General features: G+C 43.0%; 1 protein-coding gene across 15 annotated transcripts in view; it reads left to right on the forward strand.

Moving 5' to 3' along the window:
- Window positions 1–22403, forward strand: part of SRCIN1 (SRC kinase signaling inhibitor 1) — a 712759-nt gene that overhangs the window by 489388 nt on the left and 200968 nt on the right. For all 15 annotated transcript variants that reach the window (XM_089690024.1, XM_089690017.1, XM_089690015.1 and 12 more), the window contains one exon: window positions 15291–15486. In XM_089690024.1, the coding sequence (XP_089546150.1) occupies window positions 15291–15486 (196 nt within the window). The remainder of the gene's footprint in view (window positions 1–15290; window positions 15487–22403) is intronic.

The raw sequence follows: 22403 nt of genomic DNA on the forward strand, positions 1-22403 counted from the left end.
AGCCAGGAAGGATGGTCGCCAGAGCCAGGGTCAGAAGCCAGGAAGGATGATCGCCAGAGCCGGGGTCAGAAGCCAGGAAGGATGATCGCCAGAGCCGGGATCAGAAGCCAGGAAGTATGGTCGCCAGAGCTGGGGTCAGAAGCCAGGAAGGATGGTCACCAGAGCCGGGATCAGAAGCCAGGAAGGATGGTCGCCAGAGCCGGGGTCAGAAGCCAGGAAGGAGTCTTGCCAAAGCCGAGTCGGTATCCAGGAGAGCAATGAGAAACTAAACAGGAGCTTGCTGCTGTGAAACAGACAGGACACGAATGCAATGGACAGCTACAACCAGCAGACGTATATGTGATAAGCCGCCACCTCCTGGGGGAGGAGCCGCAGAGGGCTGAAAGCATAAAGGATCCCACAGGAAAAAAATCCTTTTCAAATTTTTCGCCATGGAACAGCTGAGAAGCCAACTGTCCCATTACTTTTGGTCCCTTAACAAGTGGGAGGCACATATGCAAACTGTTGTAATTCCTACACCATTCACCTGATTTGGATGTAAATACCCTCAAATTAAAGCTGACAGTCTGCAGTTAAAGCACATCTTGTTTGTTTCATTTCAAATCCATTGTGGTGGTGTATGGCCAAAATTGTTAGAATTGTGTAGATGTCCCAATATTTATGGACCTGACTGTAGCTCATGTGCAAGGTCTTTTTGTTGCGGTCTATTGCCACACTGGGGAGAATAAAGTTGTTCTAAAGGTAGGACATTTTTTTACATTAAAAGAGAAGTATGGTGAAAGCTCTTTTGGCCATTCTTCTCTTGTAGATCACAAGAGTTCTCTCAGTTCTTTACTCCTGTAACCCGGGACAAGCCAACAGCAGAAAAAAGCATCACAGAGCAGTCCAGACTCTGCAGGAATCCCGACAATAATGTTGAGATCCGTCCAGATGCCTGACTGGCAGCTGGCTCAGGCTTTCACCCCCTCCACAGTACAGCCCTCCAGTGAGCGCTGGAGAGGCACAGCACAGACAGGTGACTGACAGTCATTTCTCTGTAGCTGAGAACTAAGTGATTAGTGGTCTTTAATCATTCAGGTCTTGGCGTAGAGCTGGTAGGGACAGCTGCGGCATTGGATCAATGTTGCAGCCATCTAAGTGAGTATGTTGATTTCTTTTTCATTTTGATTTCCAGGCTACTCTTTTAATGCATGGCTCCGTAATTATATTGCCCCCTCACCTCCTTATATACTTACCTGAATCCTATCTCAATCCAGCACTGTGCATGTCTGCAGTGACTCTGGTCTCTGTTCCTCCCTTCACAGGACACAGAGGCAGCAGCGGGAGCCCCCGCCTCCTGCTGCTGTCAATCAAATCCAGTGAGGAGGGAGGCAGGGGGTGGAGCTAAGCTTCACTGTGTTTGTCTATGAATACACACAGCCCCTGCTTCCAAGTGGTACCATTCATGTTTTTCTCATTCATGTGGTGACTCTATCAAGAAAGTTTAGAGAGGTCGTTGGAACAGGAAGCACCTGAAAGATGAGGGAGTCACTCAGCTCCAGAGAAGTGACCTGAATGCAGGAGGATCAGAACAAGGTAACCCAAAGGGGAGGCAGGGCCAGGCAGAGTGTACAGCCAACAGGTGATGTAGGTGGTTGTACCACCCAGCAAGCCTGCACTGGAAGACTACAACTTCCAACATGTGCTCTACATTCTCTCAGCTGTATAGAGCGAGAAGAGCCAAGCTATGTGTGGAGAATGTCCATCCATGGTGTTTTATATTGCCATAGCTAGTTTACACAGGCTTCTACACGAAGTTTCACTATGAAACTACATGTCCCAGAATTTGTACTGTAACTAGTATCTCCACAATGGAGAAGAGTCAGCAGAACGGAGTATGGACCTTGTCATTCTTGTTGCCCTACAGTCACTGTATTATTGCAACTTATTGATAGGATTGCCATTTATTGCTTGCATATTATCACAATTGTCCATAGGTTGCATATTGCATATTTGTTGCCCACTTATTTTAACAATTGCTCATATGGCCAAACCCTGCATTTGACGTAGCTTGCTGCGATTAGCCCCACACATCATTTTGTATACCATTAAAGGTTAACACAAGTTGAATAAGAAAAACATTTTCTTTTATTCATGATTGATTGTAGAATAATTCATCCTGCATTTAGAAAAAAATACATCTAAGTTCCTTTCTACAACACCTTTATTAATCACAAATTTGTTCAATTAATTTACAGTGCTATTAACAGTTTTCATTCCCATATTAACACCATTGGAGGGTCAGTGTTAATGTCTTTTAATAGGACAGCTTGTGTATCACTTTCCTGCATTTTGTCATAAACCCTACTTTAGTCAAACAGATGGAAAGACTGCAGGATAATGTCAGAACATAGAAACCAGAGGGTGATTAGTTCCATTATGAATATCTATTAAGATGATATATTTCCAAAACAAGACATACTTGCTATTTGCTGTTATATGAGAGAAAGAGCAGAAGAGCAGGGGGCAGAGAGAAGACCCCCCCCCCTACATGATGCACCTTGGAGCCAGTAAAAAAGGATTGCCTGATATCCATTTTTTTCACTTTGTGATAGTAGTAAACTGGCATCCCAATGGAGAACATAGGACTACCTGTTCTAAGCTATCTGGCACCCTTTCTGTTCAGAATTGGCTTTCCAGTGTTGCCACATTTATATTTTAATAGGCAATTCTCCTGTCACCCCACACACACACACACACACACTGACAATTTTTCCTGGTGGACGTGTGGTACCTGTGCTTTCACAGAAATATCCTTTTGTTGGGGAGCTTTTGTTTTTTCTTTTAAACGTTCTTTATTCATATTGGAGATTCCTACAGTGGATATAATTTACATAATCTAGTTTACTGTATATTCTGGCTGGGTTACATCTGTTCAAGTAAACTCAACAAATTACATAGAATATGTGTGTTACCACCTAGGATATTCATTGGTGCGATGCAACCCAGTTATTTGGAAAATAATAAAAATGTACATAGGCTGCCTTTCCAGAACATTGGAAACTAGGTGTGGAAGTTGCATATGAAATCATGTTCACTGCTGCTGATTTTTCTCATTTGTAAATTAAAATCATGTTCACTTACGAGACATTTTGTAGTTATCTGTCATGAGTACTTCTTTCTGATGTGATAAGTTCTACTATGGAACTGATTTAAGGAATGTAGCACCTGGCAGCATTCATCAAATGAGGAAGTATGGATTTCTTATAAGACTTCCTTGGGATTGTTTTAGTTAATAGAAAAAGGACAGGTTGTGTATCAGTAAGAAGTCAGTACATTTTTGGGAGATACAATCTACCTCTGACCAGAACGACTCTAAAGACAGACAAGATCAGAAAATATGAAATATATCTCCCCTGGCCATGCTGCATCTCCAGCATGGAGTCTGGTATGGTTGAAAATATACTGTATGGTATAAAACTTGGGGGGTCCTATACCAACTTGTAAGGATCTTGAAGCCAGGCTCTTAGTATTTTGTGCATACAGATGTTTTGTGTATTATCATGTTCAGGAGTCAATTGAATCTGCAGGTCTTTCTCCTGAGGATCATTCATAGGAGAGAGTCCAGTAGTGCTTCTGTAACATGGCATAAGCAATGACACACCAGGCAAAGCTAGATTGCTTGTGCAAAGGAAAGAGCAACCACCTTAGTTTTCATAGTACTGGATCCCTTCAATTGCCTTATTTTTCACCAAGTGAGAAATGTGTTTTAGTTATTAACTGGAGTATTCTTTTCAAGTGCCAACCCTTTTTTTAAGTTATTATACCCTATAGAATATGAGATAAATTTGCTTGAAATATGTTGATTTTGTCTCCAAAGGGACTTGGAAGCAACATTTTTTTTTTTTAAAACAAAAGTTTTGAGATTTTTGAGCAATGAGTTGGATTGGAGGTGATCCAGGGTTTTAAGTGCAACTGAGACATGATCTTTGTTTCATGAGCTCTGGTCAGAGATGAGATATTTTCATATTGAATTAAGGGTTTACGTTAAGAAAACAACTGCAGCTTGTTTGCCTGCCAAAGCCTGCGTACAGCCAATTTTGTTAGCAGTGTGAAACAAGCAGCTGGTGATGCCTGCATGAGACCTATCACACACAGCCGCTCTGCACAAGGAGTGAGAGACTAGCACATGGTGATACCAGAGACAAGTTCTGGTTTTAAACAACTACTGTACATCTCTATCAAACAAGAGTGCCAGGCAGATGGTGATATATCTCCCCAAAGAGACACGGGCAGCAAACCAGAAAATAAATGACTGTTTTAACAGTTTACTACTTTATCTGAAACTAAGAAAAAGGTTTTGGCTTTAGATGCATTCTAATTTGTCATCATTTGACTACTCCAAATTATAGTAATATGTAAGTCTACCTCTCAGTTGTGGCCAAAAGTATTGCTACTCCTTCACTTTTTTTAATTGAATCTCTATTTGCCATTAAATGTATTTCATTTTAACTACTGTAGCTGTCTGTTGAAAGCAGTCAGAAAATGTGCGATTTGGGATAAGTATAATACAGTAAAGGCCAACATTTTAATGGTATACAGGCAGTCCCCAAGTTACAAACATCCAACTGACATACGACTCATACTTAAGAACGGAGGCAGTGTGATGTCATGCTGGTCTATGGGGTGGGACTTCCCATAGAAATCTATGGGGTGGGACTTCCCGTAGACTTCTATGGGGCGCGACTGCCCGTAGACGTTTATGGGGCGCGACTTCCCATAGAAGTCTATGGGAGGCGACTTCCTGTAGAAGTCTATGGGGCAGGACTTCCTGTAGAGGAATAGAGAGGAGAGAGGTGCGCCAGACTAAGTGCAGTAGGATAAAAACAGTTTATTGCACACAAGATATTAAAAACTCACAAGACGTGGGTATACATCAGGCATCAGGTATAAGAAGGAGGACGTCATCTGAACTGCACGTCACAGGCGGATGGCTGCAGTGCCAAGGTGTATCCAATGGCTGGCGCTCTAGGCGGGTCCCAACGGAAGGAGCGAGGATGGCAGGCGCAGATACCGGGAGTCGCGGTGCGGGTGCTGCTGGTCTCTCACATCAGCGTGGTTGATGGGGCCAGCTTGAGACGCATCCAAGATGGCCTTTGAGTGGAAGTGACGTCAAGACGTTGTTAGGAGTCGTCCAAAGGGGCGGTGACGCGTTTCAAGGCAACTAGCCTTTTCATCAGACCTGATTGGCCACTAGAATGGGCCAATAAATAAGGAAATGGAGGGGGCGTGGGACGACTAAAGGGGCGGGCTAATGGATCAGATAGTATAAGCGGACTAGTAAACAATAATAAAACTTGTGAATGATAAACAGCTGTAACAAGAGAAATATATAGAGTATATAGAAAAGGGATAAAATAAATAAATAAATAACTAAATAAATAATAAATTAAAATTAAAATAATAATGAATAAATATAATATTATTACATATAAAATTAATGGACCACATATCTGTATCTATTAGGGGGGTATTAATATGTGGTGGGACGGGTTAAAAAATGTGCGTGTGTATATATGTGCCCATGGGATACATAACAAGGCATGTAAAGGATAAAAGATTAAACAAAAAGTATTGAATTACACACGAGATATTAAACTGAGACCATTACCCTGATATGTTGAACAATGCTGATAAGTGATAATTATTATTAATGGTAATAAAAAGACCCAAAATCATGGGTTGCAGCACTACAATATCTAAATGTATAGTGTTATGTGATCGGGGGGGGGGGGGGAAAGAAAAAAGGGGGAGGAAGGGGAAGGAGGGGGGGGGGAGGGAAAGGGGAATGGTGGTAAGGTAGTGTAGGGGGTAAGTGTATACGATGAAGGGTAGGGCAGGTGTAGGGGGGTGGGTTATTAAATGATGGTATGTATCTCAGTCTCTTCATTGAGGCCCCTAGGTGCAAGGGTATCTAAAGTGAAAATCCAATAGGTCTCCTGTCGGCATAATAGTTTGAAGCATTCGGCTAGGGAGAGGTGATCTGGTATGGCCTCAATGACCCCTACCTGCAGATGGGTAGAAGATTTAGAATGAAACTCTGAGAAGTGGCGAGGTACACTATGTTTTGTAATGCTGTCATCAACTAGCCTGCGGTGCTCCCCAAATCTTTTTTGTAGTGTTCTAATAGTGCGTCCCACATACAGAAGGCCGCAGGGGCAGGACAAACAATATATTACATATGTAGAGGAGCAATTGTAAATGGCTACGATGGGATAGGTTTTCCCGTTGGTTGTGGATGGAAGGGGGGAGGGAACTGAGTGGGGGAATTTTTCTAGGTGCAATTTTGTTCTTAATATTAGTTGCTCTTCTATACACGAATGTGGGGGTAGAAGGCATAACCAGTTTGAGATGTGGATCTTGGTGTAGAATAGGCCAGTGTTTCTTTATGATAGATTCCATTTTTTGGTGTTTCGAATGGAACTGTGTGATGAAACGGATATTGTTATTGTGGGATGGTTGTGGCTTTGATGGGGGAATCATGTCTGATAGGTAGGTGAGATATGCTTGTTCCACTAGGTCAGGGGGGTATCCTTTATCTGCAAATTTTTGTTTGAGCTCAATGCTTTGGGCTGTATAGTCCTTAAGTAAGGTACAGTTGCGACGGAGTCTGCAAAACTGTCCTTTTGGTATATTTTTAAGCCTTCTGGGATGGTGACAACTGGTGTAATGAAGGAAGGAGTTGCCAGCGGTTGGTTTGGTATAATTTTTGGCTATGATATTAGAGTCGGAGTGACTAAGTTCCAAATCGAGAAAACTAAGTGAAGTGGGGTCCATAACGTGGGTAAAAGAGACATTAAATGGATTATTGTTGCAATGTTGGATGAAGGGTGTGAGAGAAATGATGGGGCCGTCCAAGATGATGACAATGTTGTCTATGTACCGGCCGTAGAACACTAGGTGGGCAGCGAAGGGGTTATTACTCCAAATGTAGCGGTCTTCCCAGAGGCCCATGGTAAGGTTGGCATAGCTAGGTGCGAAATTGGCGCCTATAGCTGTGCCTTTTTTTGTAGGTAGAAATTGTCATTAAATTGAAAATAGTTATGTTGAAGGCAGAATTTTGTGGCAGTGAGAATGAAGTTGATTTGGCTGGGGTGAAGGGAAGCGTCCGAGGATAGGGAATGTAGGACAGCCTCTAGTCCTACTTCATGAGGGATAGAGGTGTATAGGGAGCTGACGTCAAGAGAAACCCAGATGTAAGAGGGTTCCCAGGAGTAAGCTTCAAGAATTTCCAATAAATGTACACCATCCCGGATGTAGGAGGGAAGTGACTGGGCTAGAGGTTGGAGAAAGCTATCAATATAGAGCGAGTAGCTGGTGGCGATGCTCTCCATGGCTGCGACTATAGGGCTGCCGGGCGGGTGGTCAAGGTCTTTGTGGATTTTTGGGAGGTGGTAAAAATAAGGAGTTTTGAATATATCCTTCTGGAAGAAGGAGGCTTCAAGTTTAGAAAGGATTCCTTCCTGAGTGGCAGTTTTGATAATGTCATTCGATTCTAAAATATATTTTGGAAGGGGGTCCGAGGTTAGTTTATGGTAGGTATTGGAGTCAGACAGAAGGCGATAGGCTTAATTAAAGTAATCGATTTTGTCTTGGATAACTATCCCTCCACCCTTGTCAGCTGTTTTGATGATAATATTTGGGTTGTTGCTTAGGGTTTTGAGGGCTAGGAATTCAGAATGTTGGAGGTTACATATAAACTTGGTATTTTTGGAACAGAGGGTTTTTAGGTCAGAAAGTACCATTTGGAAGAAAGTCTCTATATAAGGACCCTTGTTATGGGTTGGATTGAATGTGGATGGGGGTTTGAGATTAGTGTGTCTGATACAGGGGGAGTCTGGGAGATGTTGGGACAGAGGAAAGGTGTCATCTGGGTCTCCGTCATCCCAAAGTTCCATCAACAGGTCAAGGGCCATAGGATCAATGGAAAGATCTATGGCAGCAGTGGTAGTGTCAGAGGGTGAAGGTGGGGATTTGGCATTCTTCAGGGTCTGTAGCTGGAAATGTCTTTTAAGGGTGAGGTTGCGGGTGAATTTGTTGAGATCTTTAAATAAGGTGAAGGGATTCGGTGTGGTGGTTGGTGCAAAGTTAAGGCCTCTTTTTAGTAGTGATAATTCATTATCTGTCAGTGTGATGGATGAGAGGTTATAAACTTTTATAGTTTCCTGATTTTGACAGGTTTGTATGGGTTTGTGTCGACCCTCTCTCGTGCCTCTTTGTCGTGTTTTCTTTTGGTTAGGCTGGAGCGGGGGGTCTGATCTAAAAAAGGAACCTCGTGGTTGGTGCTCTGCTTGGGGGGGTGGTTGGTGGCATTTGTTGTAGGTTTGTGGGTGATGCGGTTGATAGTGTGAGTGGTGTGGGGTGTGTTTGGGTATGGAATGGAAAGTGGGATGAGTGCGAGGTAGTGGACGTATCGGGTAGGGTTTGGAGTGATGAGTGAGAGGGGGATGACAAGGTACGTGGGGAGGTTTTGAGCTAAGATTGGGGGTGTAAAGCCAAACAGATGAGTGGTGTTTGGTGGGTACTGTGATGGAAGGGCTGCGCCTAGGGTGTAATGGTTTCAGGTGATCTGGCCTGGTATGCCATCTGGTTACGGAGGTGGGTTTATTATTAATAGTGCCAGGGGACCGGGGTGGTGGATGATAGCGAATTTTGGTATTCTTAAGCAGGGGCGGTATATATTTGGGAAGTAGGGATATATGTAGTAAGCTGGGAATGGGGGGAGGGGAGGAGGGGGGAGAGAAAGGGATAGTGATTTTGGGTTTCTTCCAATTGAAGACTCGATCCAGGTTGTAGTCATCCAGGTCCCTCCTGAGTTTGCCTAATTTTGTACCTAGGAACGAGTCCTCTCTATGTTTGGTATTGCGTTTAAGTGTTTTTAGCCAGGTCAACGGGAGTGTAGGTGTAAGGGACTGAAGTTGATGAATGAGTTGTGAGATGGTGTTTTCAAATGTCTGGAACCTTTCGTCTCTGTACGTGATTAGGAGTTTCACCCATTTATGTGTGCAGAATTCTGCAATTTGGGCCCATTCAGAACAGAGATCAGGGTCCTTGAAGGAACAAGTATTGAGGATACGTAGGCCCCGGGGGGAGATCATGGCCAAGGAATAGCGTTTTAGAAAGAAGCTATCCCACCATTGTTGGTTGGTGCGGTGAATGGAATCTTCTATTTTTTTCATAGAGAGGGAGCATTTTTGAACTAGGGGTATAGGCAGTGTGAAGGATTGTTGGAAGTAGGAGGCGGGGAAAAGATCATATAGATCCTCTAGAATAGAGTATTTGGATGATTCTATATCTGGAAGGATGGTGAGATTGGTAGTAGTGAGTGGGGAGGAGGGTGATGTTGGTGATGTCATTATGGCAAGGGCGGATGTGTGTAATGTGTGGGAAGGGGGGGGGGGATTCTTGGGCACATATATAAACACAACAGGGCAGGGGAAAGTGATGAGGGGGGAAAGTAAATACATTATTATTTTTATTTTAATTTAATTTATTTATTTTTATTTTTTATTATCAATTATCTTTTATCATTTTTTATTATCAATTATTTGGTATTTACTTTCCCCCTCATCACTTTCCCCTGCCCTGTTGTGTTTATATATGTTGTCAGGGCTCCCAGGTATGACCAGAGATGTGTGACTGATGCAGGGAAACGCAGACTTCAGAAATGTGATAAACAATATAATTTATTAACACTAACCATACAAACATAAACGCAGGGCAATACTAAACATAATACAGTGCAAACAAACCAAACCAACCACCCACAGATAACAGTACATACAAGCAAGCGTCGTCAGGCAGGCCGGGTCAATATCAATTGGGCAGGTAGGTACGGGGGGAGCAAGCAGAGAATGGTCGGGGTCACAGGCCAGGTTCAGCAGGTAGCAAGCAGCGAGGTACAGAGGGTCAGACAGAGGGGTGGTCAGGGTCACAAGCCAGGATCAGAGCAGGAGAAGTCAGCAGCAGTTCAGATCAGGGTCAGCAAAGGAACAGAAACAGGATGCAGGACAGATACAGGGCCCAGGACAAACACAACACCAAGGCAGAGTCTGCAAGTCTGGCCATCCCTTAAATACCCCAGTATCATCAGTTCCAGGTGTTAGCTGGCTGAAAGGTTGAGTCTCTGATTGCTGGGAGCACCCGCTGGCCAGCCCTGGTACTGCAGATCAAAAGGCAGGTGAGTCCCACCATTGCTGGCCAGTCCATTCCTAACATATGTGCCCAAAAATCCGACCACACATTGCTATCTATACATACTAATTCTACCTAACTAGCTATTTATCTCGCCCAGACATCGTTCTTCAGCCCTCCCCCCTTTCCCTTTTCTACATACTCTACATATTTCTCTTGTTGCAGCTGTTTATCATTCACAAGTTTTATTATTGTTTACTAGTCCGCTTGTACTATCTGATCCATTAGCCCGCCCCTTTAGTCGTCCCACGCCCCCTCCATTTCCTTATTTATTGGCCCATTCTAGTGGCCAATCAGGTCTGATGAAAAGGCTGGTTGCCTTGAAACGCATCATCGCCCCTTTGGACGACTCCTAACAACGTCTTGACGTCACTTCCACTCAAAGGCCATCTTGGATGCGTCTCAAGCTGGCCCCATCAACCACGCTGATGTGAGAGACCAGCAGCGCCCGCACTGAGCACGGTTCCTCCCTGCACCGCGACTCCCAGTAACTGCGCCTGCCATCCTCGCTCCTTCCGTTGGGACCCGCCTAGAGCGCCAGCCATTGGATACACCTTGGCACTGCAGCCATCCACCTGTGATGTGCAGCTCAGATGACGTCCTCCTTCTTATACCTGATGCCTGATGTATACCCACGTCTTGTGAGTTTTTAATATCTTGTGTGCAATAAACAGTTTTTATCCTACTGCACTTAGTCTGGCGCACCTCTCTCTTGTCTATTCCTCTACTACAGAATCCGGTTTACTCTAGAGAGTGCAAGCCTCACGACGGTGCCTACATTGCAGCTTTGTGTATATATATATATATATATATATATATATATATATATATATATACACACATATGTGTATACCATCTGTTCCCCTCCTCCTCCTACTACTCAAGCTGTACTACCTGCCTTATACCCCGTATATACATATATATATGCCCCATTCCCTGTGTCATTTTGTTCTTTTTAAAAAAAATAACCCCAAAGAACTAAACTTTTCATATATCGTCAAAGACTTTTTGTGTGAGCACTATACTCATCGCCATCTCTCTTGCGCCAATTATATCTTCTGTACTTCCTGTAGACGTCTATGGAGCAGGACTTCCTGTAGACGTCTATGGAGCAGGACTTCCTGTAGACGTCTATGGGGCAGGACTTCCTGTAGACATCTATGGGGCAGGACTTCCTGTAGACGTCTATGGGGCAGGACTTCCCGTAGACGTCTATGGGGCAGGACTTCCCGTAGACGTCTATGGGGCAGGACTTCCCGTAGACATCTCTGGGGCAGGACTTCCCGTAGACGTCTATGGGGCAGGACTTCCCATAGAAGTCTATGGGAGGCAATGTGTGTGAACCCTGGTGCCAGGGCACAATTTCTAGTCGCCATTGCGACCTGGCGCCTGGGATTTGTCGAGCCCTGTGTTACACTCTTGGTGAGAAAAGGCTGTGGCGGGATGGAGAAATGCCACTGGTTCATAGACATAGAGCAGTGCGGGCTCTGTCCGTGTCCGTTCTGTAGAAGCTGAGCGAACACAGACCTGTCACCCACCAACTCTACTCTGATCAGCAGGGGATAAATGGAAAAATCCTCTGCTAATCTAAATGGAGTCCACCCCATGTGAAAGGGGCCTAAGAATATTCAGTCCTAAAAGAAAATAGCCTAAGTTCATTCAACCATTATAAAAAAATAGCCTAATACAATAGCCTAACATTTGCCAGAAAAGAAAATATCCTAACACAGTGGACTAATAACATTTGACCAAAAATAGTCTAAAACAGTAGCCTAAGAACAATGGACCAGAAGAGAGAATATCTTAAAATAATAACCTAAGAACATTTTGGCCAGAAGATAAAATACCAATCCTATTCGATTTTGCCTCATTTGCAAAACAGCCAATAGCTTTATGCATTGTACAAATATTCCTTAGTACTAATGAGTAAATGTGGGTTCATTCCCACAAAAGGAATGTACATGCAGTGTTGCTGAACAAATAGCTCTGCATATTTTCTATGCATAGATTCCTATAAGTCCAATATCTAAGCTGCTTAGCGGTACAAAGAAACAGAAGTATAATTTTGGAAAAGGGTGCAGTATCGGCAGTACTGCAGGCGAGCTATAAGCACCACACAGTTACAAAGTTACATTATTTATTAAAGGATAAGTTCACCTTTGGGAACGTTACATGTTCCACCCGTTTACAGGGTGGAACATGTAACATGTTCCCGTAGCTGCAACCGCTCCCGCCGCCCCCCTCCCTCTGACAGATACTACGGAGAGAAGTCTCCCCATACTATCTGACAGATTTGAAAACTGCACGGTTGTGCAGGGCTCCTCCCACAGTTCTGTGAATGAGTGCCTACAAGTCCTGGCAGCCGTAGGGGCTGTGGGCTTGTTGTTTTCAATGAACTACCACGGCGCTTTGTATATTTGTACATTTGTAATTATGTCCCTTCATTTTTTATTCTATGCCCTTGCTTACCTGTGTTGTAGGCACAGTTCCGATACTCCTCAGCCACCAGATCCAGCGTTATCCCACCAACATCCTTCTGTCAACAGACACTGCTGGGTCCTGCACTGACATCTTACTTGTGATGTTATCGAGAGGCCCGCTGGCTTTTCTTGGTTCAGCCAGCAGGGCCTCGCAATGATGCGCTGCTAGGCCCACCCTCCTACTCACTCAGTGAAAAACTGTGATGCGCATATCCCAAGAGGCCCAACGAGCACCATGCATGTCATTCATCTAGGCAAATTAAGTACATTGAGGGGCAGGTCCACGCTGTTTGCCAATAAAGGTAAATTAACAAGAAAAAAGACTGCCCAATTCCTGTAGGGGAGGGGTGGAGAAAGGGGAACTTGACATAGAGGTCCACTTTAAGTGTCCCTTCTCTAATGTGAATAACTGTAATTGATCCTCATGCTAAGGTCCTCCATACAACGTATTAACTGTTTTTGCCCTTCACTGATCTCTTTTTAATCCAACAAGGTCTTTACTGAGAATTGGTGACCAAAACTGAACTACTGTATATATTGAAGATGAGGCCAAACCAGTATTTTGTAAAAGGGTAGAATTTTATCCCTTAAACATATGCCCTTTTTAATACATGAGAGTATTTTGCTAGCTTTGTTAGCTGCTGCTTGACATTGCATACTGTTGCTAAGTCTGTGATCTACAAGTACTCCCAAATCCTTTTCCTTCACTGGTTCCTCCAGGGAGCCCCCTCCAAATATGTGTTTTGCGTGTGCATTTTTGGCACCTAAATGAGGTACAGTATGTGGCAGGGGAAGGTGCTGTGAACTGGGGCAAGAGGTGGCTGAGAAGGCTGTACTATCACCATAGCAGGAAGGCACTAGTACCTTAGGGTGATGATGTGGGAGGTACTGTGAAGTAATATTGGAAGAAAGTTGACCGTTAATTACTGTCTACTCAAAGCTGAATGCTGTAAAATAAGGGTTGCACATTAGAAAGTGTTTGACAGACATCACACCATAATGTGAATTTAGGAACATACAATTAAAAATAAACGCTCTAAATCCCAGTTTTCACTTACCAAAAGTCGCAATCACATGTTCAACCAGCATTGGGTATTTCTCCGCTCTGTTCGGTTCCTGGAAGGTAGCTTCTTCCACGTTACTGTCTGTGTGACATGGACAACTCCCATTGGCTGGCCAGAGGAGGGGTCTTCTTAGGATTCAGAAGAGGACTGACGTTGAATCGAGAGGATTGAAAGGGATTGTCCATCAAGGGATTAATGGTCCCCGCAGGCGATAATGATGTAAGCGAGGAACTTGGCGTTGGTGACTCTGATTAGTAGAACTGACTTCCAGTAGGAAAAGCATAACACCTGACAGGATGGATTAGAGGAGGGTGGGGAGGCATGGGTAAAAAATAGATTTTGTTGGACTTTAACGTTTATCTAAAACCAGACTTTTAGTAGATTTGGATAGTATGGTACTGGTTAGGTTTTTTTTTTCTTGTCACTAGTAGGTGCACCTTCTATATTTTCCCTAGGGACCATTGTCAACAGGACAAAAAGTGAAGAGAAATTTAAAATAATGTGTTTTTAATGGTCCACGACTTTCCATTTGATATAATACAGTGCCAAAGCAAGAGCACAACTGGGAAACAGGACAAGAACATTCTAATCCTGTAACAGGAAAGTCAGAACAAGCAAGGGCACTGTTAATTTATTACTCGTTTAGATATATATATGTACTTGATTGTGGTTTTCCTTTCTTTGTAGTTAAATAAAGCCTTGGTTCTTTTAACACTGATAGTATTAATATTATTATTACTATTCATTTTGTCAGAGCTCTAGCAGAGTAGTTTAATTTAGGGACAGGCAAAATAGTAAAAATATTACATTTACAAGCAGTTTTAAGCTGCAAATTAAAAAAAAAAAAGCTTATAGGAAGGGTCATCTGTTTGCTGACCCTGCACTGTAGTTTTACTGCTACAGTGCTCTTCTGTATATATACATGATTGTTTATTGGTAAGAGGCACGCGCATGCACCGACCTGGCTGTGCTGTCTCTGGCTCCAGCACATTTCAATCAGTGGGTCCCGGCCAATCGGCAGATCGGATGACAGGAGAGAGACATTATAACTTAGTTTGTAGACATTATAACTTTCATGCAAACCAATTAATATACCCTTATTGGGATTTTTTTTTTACCAAAGACACGCAGCAGAATTAATTTTGGCCTAAATTTATAGCAGAAAGTAAAAAATATTGGTTTTTTTTTAATGAATTTCAGTCTTTTTAAAACATAAAAAACCCAGTGGTGATCAATTACCACCAAATGAAAGCTCTATTTGTATGAAAAAAATGACATCAATTTCATTTGTGTACAGCATTGCTTGACCACGCAAATGTCAGGTAAAGTAGCGCTGTGCATTATAGCAAAAATAGGCCTGGTCATGAAGGGGGTAAAATCTTCCGATGCTGAAGTGGTTAAATAAAGTAGGATAAAATGGCAGTAAGATGTCTCTCAAAAATCACATAACTTTGGTTACTTGTATTTCCTTATACTATGTTGGGTTTTATTATTATTTTTTTTTTTTTTTCAGACTAGGAGCTCACGTCACTCCCAGAGCTCCCAACCTGGCCTTGCAGATCAAGCAGCTAAATTGTCTTTTGCTTCTGCTGAATCCCTGGAAACCATGTCAGAAGCTGAATTACCACTGGGGTTCAACAGGATGAACCGTTTCCGGCAAAGCCTGCCACTGTCCCGGTCCACTAGCCAAACCAAACTGCGTTCACCAGGTGTGTCACTCGGCTAGTATAGATTGCAGATACCTATTGTCTTACTTCAATTTTGGTTATCATTATTTTGGATATCTTTATTTTGGTTATCGTTGGATCTTCAGTCATTCTTGTGCAAAAGATAGAAACTGTTGATACAGCAAGGAAAACAGATGTTTCCCAAATAATACAGTCATGAACTTGCTTTATAAAAGCTCAATAGAAGTCACGCTTTTTTATATTTCTATAGTCCTGTACCCCCGCATGCTATAATTTGTTACTGATTTTTGTCTAGAAATGCCTAAAAATACCTCCCTTAATATGCCTATGCTTTATGCTGGCATAGCTGAGTAACACCCACACCCCTTACCCCACACCCCCCTTTCCTCACACAAACTTCTAATGCAGAGGAAGAGGTGAGGTGTGGTAAATTAAGGCAATCCATTGATGATTCAATGGAAATTTCTTTGATTCCCCCTTCAACACAGTGTTGATGGGGAATCCCTCCTGCAGTGCTGTTGTGGAGCCTTCCTGGCCAGCAGAATACAATGATTACTGATAGTGGCTATAGCTGCCAGCAGTAATCACATGTACAAAATTTGACAGGCTGGTTGTACAGTCAGCCTGCCCATAGATGGATCGAATCTCTTCTGATTCAGCAGGGACCAGCCAAGAATCAATCTATCTATGGCCAACTAAAGTCTGTTGCTGTGTTCTTAATACTTAGAGCACTGTATATAACTCTATAACACACTGTGTAACTAATGTGATAGGAAAGCAGATATAATATAAATAAAATCACATTTACATAAATCAGTAGTGTATATGTCTCTGCATTACCAAATCACATTGTTATTGGGTAAAAAAGATCAAGTCTCCTCTATGATAGTTTAAACAAATACAAAATGCAGTTACTATGTGATGCAGAGGAAGTAAACAAAAAAACTTCCTTTACCCTTTCTAACTGAGTGAAATTGTCATTCTTTTCTATCTCACATGTTCCTCCTCCTAGACAATGCAGAGCACAATAGGAGACTTTCAGCAACAGAAGCAGTGCTGTCAATCCAGAAAGCTGTGGGCAGGACAATGTGCTGTTTGACAAGCTATAGGCTTGTGAATCTACAATGACAATAATTGCCACTGCTGCATTTTTCCCCCACTGTAGTGCAAGCAGGCACAGCTTGCGTATGTGCAGCAGTGTTGCTTTGAAGTTAGAAGTAGTGCAGCAATATTGCCACACAATCACAGAAAGCTGCTCTAGGTGGACTTCACTGGCAGTCTCAGCAGGTGTTTATGGGACTTTGCCATACAACTAAGAGAAAACTGTAAATGCAGATTATTTAAGTTATGCAGCACATACAGGTGAAACTCGAAAAATTAGAATATCGTGCAAAAGTTCATTTATTTCAGTAATGCAACTTAAAAGGTGAAACTAATATATGGGATAGACTCATTACATGCAAAGCAAGATAGTTCAAACTGTGATTTGTCATAATTGTGATGATTATGGCTTACAGCTCATGAAAACCCCAAATCCACAATCTCAGAAAATTAGAATATTGTGAAAAGGTGCAATATTCTAGACTCAATGTCCCACTCTAATCAGCTAATTAAGCCATAACACCTGCAAAGGGTTCCTGAGCCTTTAAATGGTCTCTCAGTCTGGTTTAGTAGGAGTCACAATCATGGGAAAGACTGCTGACCTGACAGTTGTGCAGAAAACCATCATTGACACCCTCTATAAGGAGGGAAACCTCAAAAGGTAATTGCAAAAGAAGTTGGATGTTCCCAAAGTGCTGTATCAAAGCACATTAATAGAAAGTTACGTGGAAGGGAAAAGTGTAGAAGAAAAAGGTGCACAAGCAGCAGGAATGACCGCAGCCTGGAGAGGATTGTCAGGAAAAGGCCATTCAAAAGTGTTGGGGACTTTCACAAAGAGTGGACTGAGGCTGGAGTCAGTGCATCAAGAGCCACCACACACAGACGGATCCTGGACATGGGCTTCAAATGTTGTATAACTCTTGTCAGGCCGCTCCTGAACAACAAACAACACCAGAAGCGTCTTAGTCCAAGCGTCTTACGTCTTGGACTAAAGAAAAACAGACCTGGTCTGTTGCTCAGTGGTCCAAAATCCTCTTTTCTGATGAGAGAAACTTTTGCAGAAGAATGGAGAGGCACACACTGCAAGATGCTTGAAGTCCAGTGTGAAGTTTCCACAGTCTGTGTTGATTTGGGGAGCCATGTCATCTGCTGGTGTTGGTCCACTGTGCTTCATTAAGTCCAGGGTCAACGCAGTCGTCTACCAGGAGATTTTGGAGCACTTCATGCTTCCTTCCGCAGACGAGCTTTATGGGGATGCTGACTTCATTTTCCAGCAGGACTTGCCCACAGTGCCAAAAGCACCAAAACCTGGTTCAATGACCGTGGGATTACTGTGCTTGATTGGCCAGCAAACGCGCCTGACCTGAACCCCATAGAGAATCTATGGTGCATTGCCAAGAGAAAGATAAGAGACATGAGACCGAACAGTGCAGAAGAGTTGAAGGCCGCTATTGAAGCATCCTGGTCTTCCATAACACCTCAGCAGTGCCACAGGCTGATAGCTTCCATGCCACGCTGCATTGAGGCAGTAATTGCTGCAAAAGGGGCCCAAACCGAGTACTGAGTACATATGCATGCTTATACTTTTCAGAGGTCCGATATTGTTCTATGTACAATCCTTGTTTTATTGATTGCATGTAATATTCTAATTTTCTGAGATTGTGGATTTGGGGTTTTCATGAGCTGTAAGCCATAATCATCACAATTATGACAAATCACGGCTTGAACTATCTTGCTTTGCATGTAATGAGTCTATCTCATATATTAGTTTCACATTTTAAGTTGCATTACTGAAATAAATGAACTTTTGCACGATATTCTAATTTTTCGAGTTTCACCTTTATGTTTTCCATTCAATAAAGAAAACAGTGGAAGAGATCCTTTAGATCTTGAGGAGTAGGACACTAGGCACAAAGTGAAGTACAGCCAAGGACTGATCCTGCTGGTAGTCAAATCCCCCCCCCCCCCCCCATCTTCTTGAGGCAGCTCAGTTGTTTGCCTTGAGTCCCTGCTGATCGTAAGATGACCATAGACAAGTAGATTTTAATTTTATCCATTCAGCAGGCCAGCGGGCTGAACAAAAAAACAAAAATAGTGGATTCCTTTATTAACACAAGCGAGGTGGACTGAGGGATCTCCCTGCCGGTACATTGTATTCTGATAGCGGGAAGATTTCCAGGATATCCCTACTACAGAGGTAGATCAAATGATTGACTTTTATCCAGCAGTGACGGCCACACAGTGATCAAAAGCCAGACGGTCCCTGCTGAACTTGTCAAATTTTGATTAGTCTATGGCCAGCTTTAGTTTCCTCTGCTTGTGCAGGCAATCTTTTTTTTTTTTTTTCAGGACCTTCAATCAATTGCTGACTGGGTAACAGGCTGGATAATATACACTCATCGGCCACTTTATTAGGTACACTTGTTCAATTGCTTGGTAACACAAATTGCTAATAAGCCAATCACATTGCAGCAACTCAATGCATTTAGGCATCTAGACGTGGTGAAGACGACTTGCTGAAGTTCAAACTGAGCATCAGAATGGGGAAGAAAGGGGATATAAGTGACTTTGAACGTGGCATGGTTGTTGGTGCAACACAGGCTGGTCAGAGTATTTAAAAACTGTTGATCTACTGGGATTTTCACTCACAACCATCTCTAGGGTTTACAGAGAATGATCTGAAAAACAGAAAATATCCACTGAGCGGCAGTTGTGTCAACAAAAATGCCTTGTTGTTGTCAGAGGAGAATGGGCAGACTGGTTCGAGATGACAGAAAGGCAACAGTAACTCAAATAACCACTCATTACAACCAAGGTATGCAGAATACCATCACTGAATGCACAACACGTTGAAACTTGAAGCAGATGGGCTACAGCAGCAGACCACACCAGCTGTCACTTCTGTCAGCTAAGAACAGGAAACAGAGGCTACAGTTTGCACAGGCTCCCCAAAATTGGACAATAGAAGACTGAAAAAATATTGCCTGGTCTGATGAGTCTCGATTTCAGCTGCAACATTCAGATGGTACGGTCAAAATTTGGTGTAAACAACATAAAAGCTTGGATCAGTGGTTCATGGATTTGCAGCTGACAAATATGCTGCAACTGTGTGATGTTATCATGTCAATATGGACCAAAATCTCTGAGGAATGTTTCCAACACCTTGTTGAATCTATGCCACGAAGAATTAAGGCAGTTCTGAAGGCAAAAAGGGTTCAACCTGGTAATAGCAAGGTGTACCTAAGAAAGTGGCCGGTGAGTGTGGATCTTTGAAATCTCCCCAGCACAGCCACCAAGTGCATACAATTTCTTGGGGGGGGGGGGGGAGGGCACATATGACTAACTGGCCACTTGGCTGATCTGGTACAGTGTCCCCCTAGGCAGAAAACATCACTACTTTGGCGGGAGGTGGCCTACATTGGAGAAGGTACCCTCCACTTATTCTGTCTGGGAAGGTAAGCATCAACACTCTCCTTTCCTCCCTTACTTTTTGTTCGGTGGCAGGAGTGGTTGGAGGGTACCCCCTTTTCCTTACCTTCTCCCCACTTAGTGTGGCTGGGTTACTTGGCAGCCAATATGATGCCTGGCACTTGCCTTAACACTGCAGCCACCATTTTTAATATGTGTGGCATATGCTGTTGTTACTGTCCCTGGCATAGCCATGAGTTTGTTTGCAGCCCTGAGAGAAGCTGGGACACCGATCTTGCATGTGTTGGATGATGATGTCACCCCCCAAGCACTCCTTCCAAGGATGCTGGGACATAAGGTGGTGTTTCTGTTTGACATGCCATGGGGACACTAAGTAATATGTGTATGAATACTCCATTTCCATATCAGACGTTTGTGCTTTAAGTGTAAAACTGCTGTGAATATGCAGGCATCCCCACTAATCTGGTTCTCTGTTAGAGGACTCAGAAACCCCAGAACAATTGGTTTCCTTGAATGCCCTTTCGACTGTAATAGAAGTCTTTATGTCTCATAAGGAACAGGCACTTGCTTGCAAGGCAGTGAAGAAATTCCCTTCTCTATGCCCCTCTTCCTCTGAGGGTTCTAAAGAAGAGGATGAGACTTATATGCAAACCCAGATTCTGGCCGTGAGGCATCAGCCTGAGAAATTAGACTCCGCAATGTGATAAACTCTCAAAATAGAACACATTCTGTCTATTTGGTACACACCAACCCAAACACTTCACTAAAGTTTTTCCTTATCAATATTTTTTTGATATCTTCATTTATAAGCACTGGACGTGTCCAGTGCAGACCTTTGTCTTGCCCAAACGCTTTTTAGTTTGCTATCTATTGAAGGAGGAGCTCCTTAATAAGTGGACTCCTCCTGTTGTGTCCAGACTATATGCCAGAAAAGGAGTCTTGTTACTTTTAGGATTAAACAGACAAGAAAGCTGTCACAAGATCTCTACACACTGTCCTTGGACCTGCTATGTGGCTTTTTTTACCTTCAACTTTCGTGTCCCTAACACTCACTAAGACTTTGTGCACACCTCGTGTTGCGACTGATGTGTTTTTCCAGCACATTTTGCAGTGCGTTTTGCGATTTTGAACACGCGTTTTTGAGGTGTTTTTGCAGCTTGTTGCATTTTTTTGCCAGTAGGAAAGTATTGACTTTGATGCGACTTAAATGTGACTTTGGATGGGTGTGACTTGGATGCGACTTTGGATGGGTGCGAATTGAATGCGACTTTGGATGGGTACGGCTTGGATGCGACAAGTTGAATGTAAAAAAATAATGTCGGCAGTAAAATAAAAAACTGCGTGGCACCCCCTCTCTCCCAATCTATACCAGGCCCTTTGGGTCTGGTACTGATTGTAAGGGGAATCCCATATCAAAATGTAAAAAAAATGGTGTGGGTTCCCCCCAAATCCATACCAGACCCTAATTCACATAGGGGGCGGGATCTGGGGGCCCCTTTGTTAAAGGGGTCTTCCAGGTTCTGATAAGTCACCTTCCACACCCCCCCATAACCACCATGCCAGGGTTGTGGGGAAGAGGCCCTTGTCCTTAACATGTATCATTCATGTGGGGGGCCATCGTTCCCCCCCTTTCCCGGTATTGAAGGCTGCATGCATGCATAAGGGTCTGGTATGGATTTGGGGGGCATGCAGTTTTTTTTAAAGTGGCGTGGTGTTCCCCTTAAAATCCATACCAGACCTAAAGACCCTGGTAAGAATTGGTGGGGGACCCCAAGCAGTTTTTAATTTTTTTTTTTAATAATTAAAACATTTTTAATGCCAGCATTCTTTTGTTTAAATTCGGCTGTCAAAGGAAAGGCTCAGTGGCAGCTGATGACTCATCAGTTGTGAAGGATGCAGCAACTGCCCACTCCTTAACCATGTTGTGCCTCTGCAAAGTCTGACAAAACTGTCTCATTGAAAACATTCAGATGTGACTTTGTTAGGGTTAAGAGCTAGGGTTAGGGTTAAATGTTAGGGTTAAGGTTGAATGTTAGGGTTAAGGGTTAACATGTTAACCCTAACATTTAACCTTACCCTAACATTTAATCCTAACCCTAGCCCTCTCAGCAAATTCCTTGGCGTGTCTTCTTTCCAAAAAGTGGTCATTTGGGGGGAGGGTTGTACTGCCCTGGCATTTTAGCACCTCACGAAATGTGATAGGCAGTTGGAAAGTAAAAGCTGCATAAATTCCAGTATACAGTGTATACCATATTTTGTAGACACTATAACTTTTACACAAACCAATAAATATACACGTATTGGGATTTTTTTTTACCAAAGACATGTAGCAGAATACATTTTGGCCTAAATTTATGACTAACTTTGAGTTTATTGGATATTTTTATAATCGAAAATTTAAAAAAAAT

This window comes from Staurois parvus, unplaced genomic scaffold, assembly GCF_062004578.1.
Source record: "Staurois parvus isolate SC_StPar_1 unplaced genomic scaffold, SC_StPar_1.0 ptg000511l, whole genome shotgun sequence".
NCBI lineage: Eukaryota > Metazoa > Chordata > Amphibia > Anura > Ranidae > Staurois > Staurois parvus.